The following is a 19,018-nucleotide window of genomic DNA, read 5'->3' as shown; positions in this document are numbered from 1 at the left end:
ACCCATGTCTCAGTTAAGATTGGATAAGATTTTGATTGAATCGGATTCAAATCGAAGAATTCCTTACATCCTACCTTCGGAGGAAAACACCAAAGAAGGCCGGTTTATTGTCTGAACGGGGCGGCGAGTTTTCAACTTTACGCCCTGACACGCTCAAAGTACATGTGTCACACTAAATTAAGACCATTTTGCCCCTCCGTGCAGGTTCAGGGTACAAGTCAATCATGTTTTCTTTCAGCAACCCATTTCTAATATTTTATGATTTTAGAAGGTTTCTTTCGGCTTGCATTTAATACTTATCGTGTCGACCATAAATGCAGTTCTATGATCGAGACACTCCCAAACCCACACATTATACGCTTTACCCAGTTGTAGTAGATGAAGAATTTATGGTATTCACGTCCCCGTTAAAGAAATTAGTGTATTAAACTCCCCTTAAATGAATTAGTGTACGCCGTAATCAGGAGTTGGTAATTGTGGGAATAATGAAAATAGGCCATTTTCACCCTTTTTTTTATTGTAAACAATTTATTATTCCAGAATATTGAAAAAGATAATTACTTTCGTGCCAAAGGTAAGTAGATTTGTGCGAAGGTAATTAGACCTTGTAACTGTAATGGTTAGCATTAATTGATCTCGTCCGTTGAAGTTAACAATTGTACGAGGATTGTAAACCGGGCGGTGGTTGAAGATGCGGAAGACAAAGGAAAAGCAAGGAAGAACATGCAGAAGACGAAAGAACAGCAAGGGAGAGAGACAGAAAAAAGAGGTTTCTCACGAAGATGGAGGGAGAAGCTAGTGGCTACGGCGGCGTTGAGAAATGAACATTTCGAAACTATATCAAACCACAGTTAATTTGAAACAAACCCTATCGTTCAACGGCGTAGATTAAAACTTTCCTTTCCCAACTTTGGAGACGTGGGCCTCAAGATCACAAAATATTAATTGGATTTCTTTAATGCACTCGCACCCAAGTATTTTTCGATCGCACCCATCTGCATTCCAGTCGCACCTTACCTTGTAGCCGTCGACTTTCACCTGTACGACAAAGATTATTCCTGATTTTAAATAGGTTTTTCCAAATTAAAAACGTCGACATTAGCTTCGACGTTAAAATCGATGTTTCAAGTATATTTCACATGAAATGATTTCTATTTTGCAGATGTCAAGGTTTATTTAATGCAGGTAGAAAAAGAGACGCAATCGGCAGGAAAAAAGTTGATTGTGATGTGTACGACTTGCAGAACAAGAAAGGGCAAAAAATGGTCTTAATTTAAGCGTGTCACGGTGTAAAGTTGAAAACTCGTCGCCTATGGAAGTTCAGACAATAAACTGGCCTTCTTTGGTGTTTTCCTCTACCTTCGGAGTTTGATTTCAAGTCAAGGGTCGGCTATGAAAGACCCCTATAGGAATTGTTCCTTAATCTTTTTAGAGTGGCATCAAGAAAAGAACTTCTTGTTCAACATTGCTTTACAAAGTTTTGATTTTAGGAGAAACTTTTTTTATTGGGAGATTGATAGGGTCGTTGCCATGATGAATCTATTGGATAACCTTTATATAGGCAGGGCTAGGAGAGACAAAAAAAAGTTTGGATCCTCAACTCATCTAGTTTCTCCTCAGTGAAGTCGTTCTACATTTGCCTAATTTCATGGACCACCCCCCCCCCCCCCCCCTCCCCTCCCCTCCCCTCCCCTCTCGCAGGCAAGGCTTAAAATTTCAGTTTCGGACCTTGAAATTTTGAACCACCCGGCCCGCCCGCAAATTTGCGGGTGTGGGTCTCTAACTAGTGACCCGTTTGAAGTGGACCCGCGGGTCCACCCGGCCCGTCAAAATTGGGCCGGGCCGGGTAAATCTGCGGGTGCTTGTAGCATCAAAAAAGTCAAAAAACAAAAAATGAAAAACATCAGATTTTTAGAGGTTTTAACTTTAAGCCAAAGGGCTTTTAGAGACCAAAATGCCCACGATATATATTCTCCCAAAAAAATGAAAAGCATCAGACTTTTATATTCTCCCTCAGTGTGTAGGGTTTTTGCATCTCACAAACCCTCGTTTTTGCAGCAACGAAAGATTGTGGAAAGGGTATTTCGAACTCTCCCTCTCTTCCTCTCTCTCTCTCTCTCTCCATACAATAGATTGTGGAAAACCCTAGTTTTTTACAGTATTTAGCTTTAAGATTTTAGGGAACCCTAGTTTTCAGTAATTTACTCTCTCTCTCTCTCTCTCTCTCTCTCTCTCTCTCTCTCTTAATAGGGTTAGGGCCTTAGGGGCTATGATTATTTTCTAATCTCTTGTTTGATGAAATGTTAGGGTTTTAAGAGATTATTTTCTAATCTCTTGTTTTTTTTATAATGGAGCTGATAAATCGCACTGCCTACTTTGTGGGTTTTATAGAAATATTCTCTGTTGTAGAGTTTATAAATTAAAGAAAGGGTTTCTGAGATAAAAAGAAAAACGATGTGCCTTGTGTCCGTGTGCTTAATTTGTTGTTGGTTTGTTTTTCTTGTTTTGGTTTTGACGTTGGGTGTGCTAAGGAGATCTTTGAGTATAATTATCTGTCAAGGACATGTGATCTTATTCTGTAAATGGGGCAATTTTCAGATTGTCCAGTATTCCAAAATTTGTCGGGTTACCCGCGGGTTTACCCGTACCCACCCAGGTGGGGTCTGGGTACATGAAATGGCTACCCGCAGAATCGCGGGTATTTTTTACCCGTACCCGCTGGGTCTGTACCCGCACGGGTCGTACCCGTACCCGCGCGGGTTACCCGTTTGCCAGGTCTAAGACCAACTGTGCCCTATGTGTGGAGGTGGGTGAAACTGTGGACCACTTGTCATCCATTGTAAGTACTCTAAATTTGTTTGGGCTAAAATTATTGAAAAATTCGGAATCTCATGGATCTTCCCAGCATATATAGTCGATCTTGATTATTGGTTTTTTTGCCCTGGCCTAGGAAAGGCTTGATCTTATTGGAGCTCATTCTATTAGCCACAGTCTGGGTACTATAGAAGGAACGTAATACTTGCACATTCAAAAACATACTAAAAGTGCCTCGTTGGTCGGGAGGATTATTTCGCAAATAATTTCTTGGGCTAGAATTCTCCTGTGTTTCAAATTGTACTCCGCGACGGAGATAATGCGTTGTTGGAGGGAGATCTGCATGAGTTGGGATCAAATATCGAGGGCGGTACTTATAGCGTACCACCTACACTTGAGTTCATGGTAAACCGTATAATTTCTCCTTATTACGATCCGATTGGTATCCATGGTAATGGAAGGCCAAAACCCTTCTCTACTTGTTTTATTGTATTATTTGGGAAAATATTTAGGCTACGTTTGGCAACCATGAAATTTTTCTCATGGAATATTAGTTTACCAAGTGTTGAAACAGGGGTAGGGAGAGAATTGAGACGGTATGAGTGGAGGATACGGTGCCTAGTGGCTGAAAATAGGGAAAAACAAAAACTCTCTTTTGAGTAGAGTTTTTCTTTTCCTTGTTTTTTTAGCCATTTCTCACCCTCTTCTCGCTCATGTCCTTTCAATTCTCGCCCTTTCCCACCCTCCTTCCCCTCTTCCAAGACTTGATAAATGAAAAAATTTCATGGCTGCTAAACATGGCCTAAGACTTTATCTGTTTTCGTTGGGAAAAAAATCTAAGTGGTTTCAACATTACATCACTCGTCCTTCAATTTCATTACCTCGACTATCAAATTTTATTAGGTGAATTGAATCACACATGTTAGATGTAAAGCAATATCGCTGATTTAACCTCTGACCTCCAGGTTGAAGAACAAAGCCTTGACCATTGAGCTAGAGGCTCATTCCCCATCTAGCAAATATTTGAAGTTAGCCTACAGTTAACTATAATCTTGATTGATGATCTTTCTTTTCGATCGATGATATTGGGTCTCGATTCATGGATTGAACCTTTTATCCATATTTTGAGCAACCAATCTAGGCCAACCTTGCATCTTTTGTTTGTTGCATTATTTATTTTTGTTGGTTGCTCATTTTTTCTCTTCTAGTAGTCAGAGCAAGCTAGAGTAGTGTTAGATTTGATTTTATATTCAAATTGCATTAAGATGAGAAATCATAAATACTATTCATGATGGAAATGAGGAATTCAAAGTAGAGACTGACCATTGGCCTAGATTGGTGACTTACATTTTCCAACCTCATAACGAATCCTACTTTGGAGTTGATTGGATAATTTGAATATATATATATGGATTTTTCCTCTTTTTTTGTAGAGCCACTCATTTGCAATATAGTGTTCCAGACTGTTAAAGTGTAAAAGATTAAATAACACCTTCTCTAACAGATTAAGCTTTTGAGGTAATTGGTTGTTTCACTTGGTATCAGAGCAAGGCTGGGTTCAAAAATTCTAGATATTAAAAATCCACACGTAATGACCAACCCAAAAGAGGGGGCCACATGTGTCATGTGTAGGCCAACTCTCAAAAAGAGGAGCCACACATGAGGGGGGTGTTAAAGTATAAAAGTTTAAATAACACCTTCTCGGACAGCTTAAGCTTTTGTTAGTAGTTTCACACAGACAATTAGAAGGGAAATGATTTATTTGCCCTTTTATTTACTTGGGGCAGCCTCTTCTAGCTAAAAGAGTAGTCATAAATACACTAGCTATCCCCAAGTAAAAAAAGGGGGAGAGTATATCACTTCCCCAATTAGAAATCATAGACTAATTAGTACAATTTTTAAGCCATGATATCTCTATAATGGGGCACACCAAATGAACAGCCTGGATCACACCGATCTCACTTCGATGGACATGGATCAGGGCTCTTCCGGGCTTCTCATAATAGAATTCCTATACTGCAAACAGGCCCCACATGAATCAATGATGATGAGATTAATTTACCCTTCGTACTGAATTCTTCCATGGTCTTCTCCACTAGAGTATTTCCCCTATGTATTACGCAAGGTAATTTAGATCTGGATAAAGCTACGAGCCCAACATTGCAACGCATATGTATCACTGCAAACTTGTTTGGCAAGTACGATAAGATATGAACCTCACCCTTCTCCACCACCTTCCTAGTGAACTCGTCAACCACATCATTTTGCATGGTCTGACTTCTTTTTCATTGAGAGAGAGAGAGAGAGAGAGAGAGAGAGAGGAATGAGAGAGACTAGGAGACATGAGAAAAAGTGAAAGGGAGATCAGAGAGAGTGGTGTTTGCACATATATTCAAGTGCTCAATGGGGTTACGAGGACAACATATTGGTGCCGCCCTTGATATTTTATCCAACTACAAGACGTATGCAAAGAGAATTAGAATGCCACACGTCCTATTTTCAAGACGTATGCAAAGATTGACAAACTTCATATTTCAAATCTGCCCAAAGAGAATGGTGTGAAGCACTGACTAATGGACAATGTCGTTGCCAAGATTTTAGGCATATAGCTAGTCATGTGCCTAATACCCACTTGCTCTAGCGTTATTTGCCATACCATCCACTCATGTGGGAAACGGTGCACTTGTTCTAACAGCACCCATATGCTTCCTCCTCTCTCTCCTTGTTAAAAGATTGTACAAATCTAGTGGCGCCTCCCACTCGGATAGTGAAATGGACTCTCCATTTGGTGTCTAGTCTCCCAAATTTCAACCCATGTAGCATTTGTCCTCGAGATTCTTACTAGTACCATAAAGTGGGGCTCTTATGCGATATGGACGCACATGTCTTTTTCCTAAAGGCCCTGGTGCACAGCAATCTCTAGTAAAGTAGCCCGGCTTACCCTAATTGTAGCACGTCCATCTTTGTCACGTATTCTGAGTTTGTTTCTCAGAACCATGACTGTTCTGCTTGAGGATCCCCTTCACTACAAGAAAGTTGACGACCTTCACCGGCATTCCAGAACATCGGTGTGCATGTCAAAAAAACGCCGGAGTATTTTTCACCGACATCTAACCAAAACGTCGGTAAATACACCGTCCCTAAAGGGCTATCCTGGTGTTCAAGACAAATGGAGGTGAATTCATATTTTCTGTAGTGCTTGTAGTGCTTGATCCGCTTGTGGAAAGCTGCCGATCTGCATGTAGACGAGCCAGTCGGCCAAGCAATCCCGGGTGGCACCGAAGAGTTTATGTTCACTTTATATTTTCGGCCTTTAAAGCGTTCATTCTTTCGAGGTGAAATAGGTGTAAAATAAATTTTACGCCCATTTTCAAGCAGAAAAAATGGGTAAATTTTTTTTTTTTCATGCCCACTTTAAAGTAGAAAATGGGCGTAAAATTTGTTTCATGCTCATTTAACGTAAAAAGAAATGGAGCCAGAGGAAAATTACGAGCAGGAAAATGTGTAAGTGGGGGTCACTTGTTCAATGATTGAAAAAAGCCCAAGAAATAAATGATTTGTATCACTGAGCAAGTGACAAACCACTTTTCGATTCTACTGCTCATAATTTTGTTGAATGTATCCATTATATAAGTACAGTATGAATGGTTTCCACTCTCAAGAAATGTTCCGACAAAGGCATGACCTCATTGTGATATAATGAGATGCGCCCAGCAGGGCAAAGTAGGTCTTGCCTGTAATTGAAATCAAGGCTGATCAAATTGTTAGTTCAGATAAACCAAAGATGGGCCCACTTCATCAATCTTTGTCGTTCATCTTTTTGGTCCTAATTCATTAATATTATTAGATACCTTCATCATTTTCTACATGTGGCAAGCTAAGCCCACTGGCTAAAGATCTAGTAACGGGGAGTAATTTATAATCTCCACCACCATTTGTTTATTTGTTTATAGAGGGAAGATATTTCCAAAGAAACGAGCTAGAAGGGTGCACCCACTCACCAAATCGCATTTATAAATGCACTTTGGTGAGATAGTCCAACAGGGGCTCCCTTGTTAAGGATTCCACCCGAGCGCAAAGATCCCACATCGAGAATGTGAATAAATGTGTAAGAGCTTATAAGGATTTGGACTCCCACCCCCTCTGTTTGGTTGCCGGGTTTTTTTTGTTCCTGGGAGTTATGTGGGAGAAAAAAATGCCCTGGGAGATAGGTGGGAAAAAAAAGTCCTAGAAGTATACTGGTAAAATAAAAATCCCATGTTTGGTTGACCGGATTATGGTGGGAAAAAAAAAAACCTTTGTTTGGTTGCTTGAACTGTTGGGTAGAAAAAAATTCTTCTCAAGCTTATTTTTGGTTCCTGAGTTTATTTTTGTTCCTGGGGTTATCTTGGGATGGGATGAAAAGGCAATCATTACAAAAGTGGGATTAAAAAATTCACCCCACAAGTAATCATTACAAGAGTGGGATTAAAATAAACCTAGTGCTAAAAGGCAACCAAACATGGGATGGGACCAAAATTTAACTAACTCTCCCACATAACTCCCAGGAACAAAAAAAACCCGGCAACCAAACAGAGATCTAGCTTTTAAAGGTGGGTTCTACCGGAGCCCAAGAAGTTGTATCACAGCCGCATCGTTGTAACCCTAGTGCACCCTCGTGGACCAAGAAAATCCTACGGGGAAGATCTCGGTAGCCCCGGTGTAGCCTCAAGGATGGAGAAAATCCCAAGATCTCGTAGTTCCCACGTCACTTCCAAATGGAGGGGGCGATTGATGGGGTTCGACGCACCCACTGGCAGGGCGCCCATCCACCTCCTTTTGTTTGTATTTTTCTTGTAAAATAAAGTCATTTTCACAGAAAAATACAACCAGTAGGTGGGAATATCATTTCCCTTTTTCCTAGGTCAAAATAGATGAGTAGTAATGAAAAATAAAAAATGATGAGATTTACCTTGTTGGTTGGTGAGCCCTTTATATAGTTTTTTCTACTCTTTTCCTCACTTTTGTCACTACTTTTTTCTTCTTCTCTGTATTCCTAACATTTGAACGCACTGATCATTTCAAACACGTAAAGGATAAATATTTCTGTCAAAGTGCAATTAAATATGAACAATGCCATTCTTATCGGGAAATAATACCAGCACAACCATCTTTTGTTAATTGCACCATCCTAGCTTTGTCTTTTAGTATTTAAAGAGCTGTCAAAAGGTTATTACAATTATGAAAGAAAAAACAAAACATGGGTCTCTAGATTTTGAAAAGTGTGCCGACGAAAAATGCCAAACTTTATATTCCAAGAAGTATTGTTTGATTTTTCAAAAAGAGAGTTGGACTGGTTGGCGTTGTCGTTTTATTAAATAGAGACAATATAGGCATCTTATTCTTAGTTGTTTTTGGAGTTTTTCCATGTCCAAAACAATCTGGGCTCTTCAAATTTGATCCCACTTAAACTTCAGACTAGGGTTTAGAATAAGAAACTATTGGCTGTGTTCGCAAGGAGATTTTTTTATCTTTGATTTCTGGGTCAGAATGGGATTAATGAACCATAGAACCTTCTGCTGCTGTGACTGATTGTTTGGTTTCTAGGTCATTTTTGTTGAATTATGTCATATCTCACCATTGGATTGGGCTAAGATCTCGGTTTGATGGGGTAACCTAGATATATTAGGCAACTAGATTGGATTAGAATAATATCTTCCCGTAGTTATCCAGGGTTTGATTTTATGTTGATCCAAGATCAGTAGAAATCCCCATTTTATCAATCTTCTCTTTTTCACTTCTCTTGAAAGTTGAAATACTGCAGGTGACCTTCTCCCCCTAGGTAAGGGGGTGAAATTGACCGATGATTTGGTCAATTTCAAATTGATTTTTGACATTCGTAGGGATTGGTGGCCCTTTCTTTGTCATCTTGATTAGGTGTCACAACAAGAATCTTTCTTCTTCCTTTTCCAAACGGGACAACACGGTTAGTAATCTTCCTTTTTCATTACTAATTTACGCATACAAACACTAGTCAATGAACTAGATAATGGGTTTTCCTAGCTCCATCGCATAAAGCATTTCGCAGAGCGTCTATTGCATGAGAGAACAGCCACATCACATGAATTGAATGAATAAGACAAAATATGAGCCTATGTGGCTGCTCTCTCGTGCAACAGATGCTCCGCGGGGTCTAGTGAGGGCTAGATGTACGCAACCTTACGCCTACTTTGTAGGGAGGCTGTTTCCGTAACTCAAACCCGTGACCACCAGATCACAATGGAGCAACCTTACCGTTGCGCCAAGGCTCGCAATTAAGGAACCATTTAAAAAAAAGGGATAATCACAATCAATGAGGTAAATAGTTGAATATCTCTAGCAAAGGGCAATCAATGCCTAGGATTGGCTACCATGCTTGTATGGTATGCCGTACCCACTGGAGTAGTTCTCAATGTGAATGGAGGATATCTAGCATATCCAAGAATAAAGTAAGCCCCCCTTGCTATCCCCATGGAAAACAACCCCAATGAGTAGGGGCTATTCTCTATGGCTCTGTTCACTTCTTTTCCCCGGAAAGGAAAGGAAAGGATTTCGTTTTCCTTTCCTTTTCAGGTGACGTGGCAGAAGGAAAAGGAATCCAGGAAAACTGTCAAGGAAAAGGTTTCATTTTCCTTGGAAAGCCTCTTTCTGATATATTTAATCGGAAACAAAAGCTTGAGTAACAGGGAAAAAGTCAATTTCCAGGTCATTTTCAGCTTTTAAATAAGAAATTCTACATCTGATAATATTTTTCCCTAGAAAAAAAGTGAACACAGCAATTCTCTCTTGTCAAAGTCTTGTCAGGGAAAAAAAAGGCTGTTTTCCAGGGAAAACAGCACCATGGAAAAGAAGTGAACAGAAGCATAGGGATAGAAATCTTTGGATAAGTTGTTCTCGGGATTGGCTACCCTGCCAGGATAAGTTTATTAAACCTGTGGGATTGAGTCGATTGACTATCCTGCTAGTATAGTACACCCTACCCATCGGGGCTATTCTCGATTTGAATAGGGAATGGCATCCCTATCTAAGAATAAACCCCGGCTTGCTATGACCAGGGAGAGCAGTCCCCATGAGAATGTAAATCATGGATAAGTTGTTCTTAAGATTGCCTACTCTGGATAATTTTATCTTGAAGAAAAAACCCCGGGATTGTCTACCCTGCTTGTACAGTATACCTTACTCATTGTGGGTGTTCTCATCATGAATGGAGGATGGCTATCCAAGGGCAAAATAAAGCCAATATAGTTATTTCTAAGAACAACAGCCCCAATAGGTCGTTTTTTTCCTTACGAAGAGAGCTTGAAGGGAAAGAAAGGAGGAAAGCTTGTTTTATAAAACTTAATGGGCCTAAACCATGTTCAAGTCCAACGTGGGCTGGTATTTGTGTGCCTGAAATGGGCCTCCTGTGCGTGGGCTGGGCCATTTGGGGGCTTGTCGTCAACATCCTTCCTCTGCATAGCTACAAAAGTTTGGGCCCCGGAATAATTCGGTGAGGGAAATGTATGGAAAATGCAGGAAGAGTTTGGGAAAATTTGGGGGGAAAAAAGGGAAGTGATATTTACACCCCTTTTGATCACTAGGGACATCCGGCGTCAGTGTATCAATGACTAAAAGGAGGCTAATGTACTTGACGTCAGAAGAATCCATAGGATTTGATTGCCACTTACACTAGCGCTGGGTGTCCCTAGAGATCAAAAGGGGCGTAAATATCACTTCCCGAAAAAACATCTCTTGTTTTCTAACAAAATGTATATATCTACCAGTTTTTCAAAATAAAACACAACAAAAAATATGGAAGTTTGGCTAATTTCATTTCTTTGCTCGATTAGGAAAAGCTCCATTTTCATTAATTTTGAATTTTTCACGAGATTTACAATTAGTAATATAAAAAATTGATGGATTGTTTGTAAATTTTGTTTTTAATTTCCAAAGTTCGGGTTATATTTGCAATATTACCATTTAATACAAAAAATGTGAGAATTTTTAAATTATTTGAGATTTTTAATTAAACTTTAAATGAGGAATAAAAAAATTCAGGATTTTCAAAAGTATTTCAAGGCCAATGATATTGGCACTACCATGCATTAATAACTGCACAAACTCAGCTTGTCTTTTCTGTTTTAATTCGCTTCAGAGAGTTTTTTGGGAACTGTAATAACCTTTGATACTGTTTGAGTAAAAAGAGCAGATGAGTTAGTGCAATTATCAAAACATGGTCGCGCCATCTCCAATAGCCTATTTCAATTCTTTTGAATAATTTCATAAACAGGCTAGTATAAGAAAATATATAGCGCAAATGAGCAGAATCTGTGGCCTTACATGGGCCAAGTTAGAGAATAAGAAAGAAGAGGATTTGGGCCTTGGACCCTAATAAAACGTATGACGGCAAAATGATGATCAGCAATAAGAATTTTTAAATTGTTTGTTCCTGCTCACCGTCTTGCTTATGCTTCACGTGGGCTGATTTATTTATTAGGAATTGATTTCATCATCTTGTTTAGAGCTATTTGTGCTAATTTACCACATCATTTGTGATCCATCTGTACTGATCTTATTCATATTTTCCCTTGTTTATCATCTCATCTACAATTGTTTATACTGATTATTTCATAATAATTCCATCTACTTGTGTTATTTCATTCTAAAACTCTGATCACTACATAAACTAGTTTACTCATCCTGATTGAACTCCACATATGAACTTAGGATTCTATATTGTAGTTCATTACAGAGATTTAATTACCGCTATAGTGTTGAACTCATCTTGACCATGAACTTCTGTTCTTTGCAATACTTTCTCTCTGGCACATTCACTTCTAATCTAAGATATATTAACTACTGAATTAAACTATATCTTGCGTTATAAAAGTACACATTCATTTTTACTTTGATAGTGCCACAAAGCCTGTTGGGAAAGCTAATAAGTATCTTGTGCAGCTATATTTCAACCCCATCACTTACCTGTTAAGCCAAGATCATTATAACTGATTTGTGCTTCATTAGACATTGTAATCAAATTACATTCCCTATTCATAGACTACAAATATTCCATACCTAATTTGGAAGTTCAAAGCTTAAACGTTGAATGCTACTCACCCATATTGTGTGCACTCAATAAATCCTAATTAGTTCAAGTGATAACCTTAGATTGCATCCACCCAACTCACTTAAACTTGGTCATTAAGTTCTAATCCAAATTTTAAAATTCTATCCCGTTGCTAAAATCAAATTCAAACATTTCAACATTGTAAGCTTTTGCTTGTTTTCAAGCTCAGATGAGCAAAATCCGTGGCCTTATATGGGCCAAGGTAGAGAATAAGTAAGGAGAGGATTTGGGCCTAGTGTAAATGAGATTGGACTGCAAAATAATGGCAAGCCATATTGATGGGTATAAAACGTCTCTAGCTTAAAGAAATGTATGCACGAATAGTAATACGAATCATTTGCTGGAAATTGAATCTGATTCCAGATCTAATGCCCCTTTAGTGGAATTGTTGACAAGTTTCACTAGCTTGGTAATGATTTTACTCACAACTCCAATAATTTCCAGTAGTAACCAGCATGCAAAGAAGATCCGGAGGAATTTTAGCACCAGATTTCGCCGAAATTCCACTGCTCACGATTCAGGGAATAATGAGTTCTCTGCTTAGTCTCCCTGAAGATCTTGAGAAAACTTGATGAGGACAAAGCAAAATCACACAAAGAATCATCATTCAACGCTAGTGCCTTTCAGGAACAGAAACTCTGGCACATCTCATCAGGTTCTTGAATTTCTTGAATGCGAATTGTCGAAGTAGGCAACGGTATGCCTATGTCCCTTGGTTCGAAGAAAATCCTTGATTCAATCAAGGAGAAATTAGCTTGGAATTGAAGACCAAGTTGTGAATTCCAGCTTCTTAACCTTCAAGTCCAAGAAATGTGGCATGAAACTCCTCCTCGTGAATTCCAGCTTCTTAACCCATCAAAAAAAGCCCTACATTTGTCTTTTTTTTTGGTTTCTGTACTCCTAGGCCCTAGCAGATTGACTAGCTATTTGATCCACACGTGCGTTTAACTTTTCAAACATCTCTGCCATGCGGTTCATCATGTTTTGCTGGCCCGTTGAAAGTAACTCCATAGTTTGCTCTAATCGCTCCACACGTTGGTCCATACCTGAGCTCCGATACCACTTTGGTATGGTATGATTGCTTCAGGCCTTACCAATTTTGAATAATCAAAAAAGATGAAAAATAATAGAGGAAAGATGATAGAGTTGCTTCGAGAGAATTCAATACCTCCAGGTTTTACACGTCTGTGTATGCTTAAAATTCAGGATGTCCTTCATTATTTCCTCAGCTCCTTAAATACAGATTTCAGGTAATCGGTTCAACCCAACAAAAGTCTCCTCCAATAAGAAGACTCCAAGATATACAAGGACTCCTAAAAGATAAATGACTACTAAAAGATAAACACTAAGAAGATAATGTTAACTACACAATAACCACCTAACCCTAACCGAACTACTTTATTCAAGAGCTGCATGACATGTAACAAAAATTCCCCCAAAAATAATACAAAACGGTGGGAAATGGCCTTTTTATAGGCTTCCCTACAATGGAAATGACACATATACCTCTACTAATTGACAAATGACCAAAAATTCATGAACAATAGCAAAATAACCAAACTACCCCAAGTATGCTACAAAGACATAAAAGACAAGAGATGAGTACAAAATTAACAAACTACCACTACCCATACAGTACACTACTAGCAATGACTAGAACAAAATAAAACTAATCTAATGAGCAATCAAAGGTCAATGTAGTGAGGGAAGTTGAAAAGAGTAGTGAGGGGCGAAAAGAGTGAGGGAAGTTTTTTAAAAAAAGAGAGAGAGAACATATATAGGTACACTCCGATACCATGTAAAAGTAGAAATAATTGATTTGAAATTGTCTCTCTTGCCCATTCTTGCATGGGATGAGTTTCAATATAAAGAAATTGTAAAGTATACACGTTTGGGAATTCCAACTCTAAACAAGGGAAATATTCAAATGTCAAATGCCTTTATATATTTGGCAAGAGGTGTAATGTGGAGAGGTTGGTATCAATCAATTTGTTTGCAAGATTGACATCAAATGATATGTGAAAAGTAAGTTGGGAAGAGGAGTTGGCATCAATCAATGCCAGATGATTCCGAAACATTTATCAAAACGTCACAAAAAAACATTGAAAAAACTTTAAAGTGGATGAGTATCTCTCCCTTTCAGGATTTGGTTTCTCTTTCCATTTAGTTCTTTTCTTTCTATTTCTTATTTTCCTTTCGATTAGACTTCTCGTCTATACAATTCTTAATGAATTAGAAATAAGGCTTCGAAGTGAAGTGGAGTTGAAGTGGGGGTGTTTAGTTGTGAAAAATCCAAGGAAAGTGAAATGGAAAGCTGTTACGTGCCATTATGCCAATATCAAAATGAGAAGCTAAAGAGTGTCAATATCAAGTTTTGTAGCCTTCTACTGGAGTTTTCCCAAGGAGAAGCAACCAGATGGGGTGAAATTCATGTTTTGGGGGAAAGTTTCTCAATTTCCCTTCCAATGCAACCAAATCATCCAAGAGGTCATTGGTGAAATCTAATATGTATTGGACCAAGATCTAGAATGTAGAAAAAAATTGTTGTAAGATTATTTGAATTAATGTCTAGTTATAAATAATCTAATTCGATTATATCCATAAGCTCTCAGCCATAAGAGCTAAAAAATAGAGTTTTTCCGACTTTCTCGTTGCAATTCCTAAATTGAACCTGAGATCTTGTCCAAGGCACATGTTCTCTACTTTTAAGATCTCATCATAAACCCAACTTTGAAGAAGGCAAATCTCAAGCTTTCTAAGGTGGTGAAAAACAATTTGCGCTGCTCTAGATATTAGAGTACACATAACCACCTTATAACATAACTTCTTCTTTTAAAATTCAAAAAGGGCAAGGAAAAAAAATTCAAAAAAAAAAAAAAAAAAAAAACATAACTCCTTTTTGTTCTTAAAAAGGAGAAAAGGGTAGTGGATGTTCATGTTTGGGAGGTCTATCTAATGCAGAAAATCATGAATTTTGTTAGATGAGTGCATGTTGCATACTCCGTACCAATGTTTCAGAACTCGGACTCGAACAAGAACTCAGCAAAGGTAAAAGGGGGTCGACCCCGGAAAGTCAATGATTGACACGGTCAAGTTTTCATTGACTCAGGCAAGTTAAGGGAGATCTGATTGACTTGGTAGAGCGAAACCTCGACGAGAAATCAGCAGAGTAAAACTCAAAGTAAAAGAGAGTCGACTCGGGCAAGTCAATGATTGACTCGGGGAGTTGTTAAACAATGCTCCAAAGTCCAAACAATGCAATATTGCATATATATCCAGGAATAAGTACAATGAATGCTTTGATTGGTAGTCGGTAGTCAGACAGAAAAGGTATCTGTTTCAACCTTAAAATTTATTCTGCTATTGACAGACTAAAGAAAGCTTATACATAACCCATAAACTTCCATTGTCACCTTTCAGAGGTGCCTGCAGTTTTTCAGAGTTTGTTTTCAATGATGAAAATGGCATAACAAATGATATAAAATCACAATACAATCAAAGACAGTTGAATGAATGGAGAAATTTTAAGAGTTGGCTCCAACAGATATAATGCAAATTAAAGTTGTATATATACATAGATCATAATCATAGTCATGTCCAGCCCCCAAACATACAAGATAAGACTTGGGTTCTAGATCTTAAATCATGACAAAGTTTTTTAACAACTTATATGGAGTATATTGTATGAGTTAATCTATCGCATGCTGGCAAGGAAAATCTACATATGGCCAGACAAAAGGGTGGAACAAATTAAAGGTACAGACGTACAGAGGAGAAGATGGAAGCCTTTAATGCGTTGATGGAGACAAAAAAAAGAAGTGAATGATGATGATTTCTAGTGTAGCTTTGGGTTCATGAGCGAGCTCTTCAAGACATGGGCGAATTTCAATAATTCCAACTTCTCAGCATCATGGACCTGATCAAGCTGACAACCCCCACCAACCAAATCCATCTCACTACCCTCACGCAATACCATTCCCCTGTACAGGTATGAAGATCCCACATCACTGTGTCTTGCTTTGTGGTCTTCTACTTCCCTAATATTTTCTAGGTGTAGGTTCCTTAAACTTTGGAGGTCCAATGAAGACTTAGCCATACTCTTAGACAGAGTGATTTTGTTCTGTCTCTCATCAATTATTTTGGCTTCCCTTCTCTTCGGAGACATTGCTGAAAAACTTGCCTGTGATCCATGTAGATTGGCGGTCGAATGTTCTACAGTGGCGCACGAAGAAATACTATCGTATGAATATGTCCTCTGTGTTTCATCCAAGGAACCTATTGAAAGTGATCCCCTTCTACCTGAAGTACCACAGCTTGTTGAAGTTCTGCCTACATATGAAACTGTATCAATGGCATTATTACCATTATGACTGTCCTTTCCTAATACCAATTTCTTAAGCTTGCTCAAAAATTTTGATTTGCTTGAGCTGTTCCCTGTAGCAGATGAAATCACAACGGAAGAGTCATCAAACTCGCCCATCTCTGTGAAAGTGGATGCTTGAGATGACGAACTATACTCCAAATCAAAGTCCATCAAGCTGATGCTATTCTCGTCAATCCCTGAATTTGAGTATTCGAGTATGAGTTGTTTTGCCTTCTCTTCGGACTTGGGACTCAGGGTTTTGCTTAGATCCCTTGCGACTGCTTTTCCAGGTGGCGCTTGATAGTTCCTCAGCTCATAGCGCAAGCAAGCATTCACCCACCTGAGATAAACAAGCTCCTCAGCATCTGAACAGCGATCCATTCGGAGCCTCTCTATTTCCTTCGTCAATTCATCACTTGCTTGTCTCAGATGGTTCGCTTCCTCAAACACTTCAGGCTGCAACAAATTTATGTGTTGGTTTAAAACATAAGAAAAATTGGGGTAACAAAATCAAAAGGGGATGTGGTTAATTACCTCTGGACCCTCCAAAAAAGAAGAAGCTAGGATTTGGGTGGACTCTAACTTCATAGACAAATCAGAATTTTCGCACTGCAACCTTGAATTTACCCTCTTGAGTTCCGTTAACTCCTTCTCGAAATCCTTTAACCTTTGCAGCTTCTTCTGAACATCAGAGTCATCACTGGTAGCCTTGCATTCTTGATTCTGCCAAGCGATGACCATCTTTTGAAGGGCAGATAGGTGTTCCTTGGTCTGTTCACTATCCAAACTTATCTTCCTCTTCAACTGCTTAATATTTGCTCTCGCAGATTCAAGCTCCGAGACAACCTTCGAGTAATCGGACACCTGAGCCTCGAGCCTCCGATTGTCAGCCTGCAAGGACTCAATCTTGAGAGTGAAAAGCTTAGCCTCCATAGTGTTTATCTTTAACCGGTTTTGCATCTCCTGAACAGCAGTTTCTTGCTCTCTTAAGCCATAAAACTCGAGCAGTTGGATCTCCATGTCCCTCTCCCTCTCTAGAAGGACTTGGACCATATTCCTCAAGTTTATGATCTCTTGCTCCATTTCCGCCATCACATCACCACCCTTTCTGGCTTTTTGAACATAGGACAATACATCTGCCTTTGTCGGAGAATCCCTAGTCATCATAAACTGATTTTGCACGAGCTCGTTGAACTCGGGCAACAAGAAGCCCTGTTCGTCTCCAGAACTTCTACTGCTTGGGGAAAACCCAATGACAGTATTATCGATGTCCTTGGGGGGTATTTCTTCCTATGAGAAGGGAAGGATAAGAGGAAGGTTAATCTCTTTGAAAACCCATCTTCAAAAATCTGAAGATGATAAAAACATAAAGAAAGAAATTTCCTATTTTACGTTTGACAAGTCCCATGGTATTCCCTTGACACATTACATCCACTGATGCCACAACCACAAGCAATCAGAGCAGCTCTAAAGATAAAAAGAGATATTGAAGCAACTTGAGGCAATCAATTCACTGAAGAAAGCAAATTTTCATTTGAAGGGCCCCACGAAATTCCATGAGTTTGCTACATACAATGACATGATAACAGGAATTTACCAAAAAATTATATGAAAATAGAAGGAATTTCAAGTAACCCAGAAAATTAAAAGAGGGACTAAAGCTACTTGTGGCAATCAACCAGAAAGAAGTTACTTTTAATTGGGAATTCCATGAATTTGCAACATCCAATGATGTGATAATCAGAGATATCCAAATTTCAAAGCAACCCAGAAAACTGAAAGAGGAATTGAAGGTACTCAAGGCAAGCAATTTAAAACAAAAAACAAAAAAAAATAGTGAAAGAGAAGAAAATCAATGGGCTTTTGAGGATCATACATACATGTATCTCCTTGAGATCCTCTTTTCCAACAACATCAACATTACCACCTGAATCCAAACATTTAAAATCAAAACTAGAGACTATAATCCCAAAAAAAAAAAGTGTAAAAGCAAAGAGATAAAAAATAATAATAATAAAGAAGGAAAGAGAGAGATAGAAAACCTGAAGGTGGTGGTGGGTGGGGTCTGATTCTTCTGGTTCTGAGATGAGAATAGAGATAGCCTGCAAAGGAAAGAGCCAAAGCAACCCCAATTTTTAAAAGGACAGGTTTCATCCTCACCCCTTTACCTTCTTTCAACATCCTCTCTAACTCTATTTTTATCTAATATATGTATCCAAAACTTCTGTTCCTGTTTCTATTCAAATACATTAATAAAAAAATAAAAAAAATATCCTCAATCCTTTTCCTTTTTTTTCAATCAACCCCTCTTCCCCCTCCATCCACGTGCAGACAAACAACTCTGCTCATGAATCATGACCCATTCATCTATTAAAATAGAACAAAAATAGGACCAGAAATATATAATAATAACAACCCACAAACAGTAACAGAGACAAAAGAGGAATGGAAGATGAGAAAAAAGAAGAAAACTGAAACCCTTGAGTTTTCTTGTGAAGGTCACTTTTTTTATTCCCTTCTCACTCTCTTCCCGTTTATGGGTTTGTTTGTTTTGAGTCGAAAAGGGAGATTTGGGTAGGGTTGGGTTGGGTTGGGTTTCAGGCATGGAAATGGAATAGAAGATTGCTGAAGCAATCCGCCATTCAGAGAGGCAGTTTTTAAGATGTGGACCCCCGTTGCTTGCAGGCGCCTCTTTTAAATAGCTCCCGTTTTGCGCT

General features: G+C 38.7%; 1 protein-coding gene across 1 annotated transcript; it reads right to left on the bottom strand.

Moving 5' to 3' along the window:
- Positions 1–15,485: 15,485 nt before the first annotated feature.
- LOC143847058 (protein CHUP1, chloroplastic-like) lies at positions 15,486–18,997 on the bottom strand. Its single transcript, XM_077355725.1, has 4 exons — positions 18,344–18,997; positions 18,182–18,228; positions 16,836–17,591; positions 15,486–16,757 (listed from the first exon to the last, which is right to left on the bottom strand). Exons 1-4 carry the CDS (start codon positions 18,480–18,482, stop codon positions 15,774–15,776), a joined length of 1,926 nt encoding a protein of 641 aa, XP_077211840.1. The 5' UTR covers positions 18,483–18,997; the 3' UTR covers positions 15,486–15,773.
- Between the last annotated feature and the right edge of the window lie 21 nt (positions 18,998–19,018).

Source organism: Tasmannia lanceolata, unplaced genomic scaffold, assembly GCF_043159265.1.
Source record: "Tasmannia lanceolata isolate RefF3 unplaced genomic scaffold, GAP_Taslan_0.1 ptg000015l, whole genome shotgun sequence".
Lineage (NCBI taxonomy): Eukaryota > Viridiplantae > Streptophyta > Magnoliopsida > Canellales > Winteraceae > Tasmannia > Tasmannia lanceolata.
This window is presented reverse-complemented; position numbering and strand designations above follow the sequence as displayed.

What these genes read in the sequence shown, in the direction of transcription:
- LOC143847058 (XM_077355725.1), bottom strand. Translation starts at nt 18,482, where the DNA reads ATGTTGAAAGAAGGTAAAGGGGTGAGGATGAAACCTGTCCTTTTAAAA. An exon ending in CCACCCACCACCACCTTCAG is followed by an intron (nt 18,229 to 18,343) that starts GTTTTCTATCTC and finishes GTTTGGATTCAG; the next exon opens with GTGGTAATGTTGATGTTGTT. An exon ending in AGGATCTCAAGGAGATACAT is followed by an intron (nt 17,592 to 18,181) that starts GTATGTATGATC and finishes CCCTTCTCATAG; the next exon opens with GAAGAAATACCCCCCAAGGA.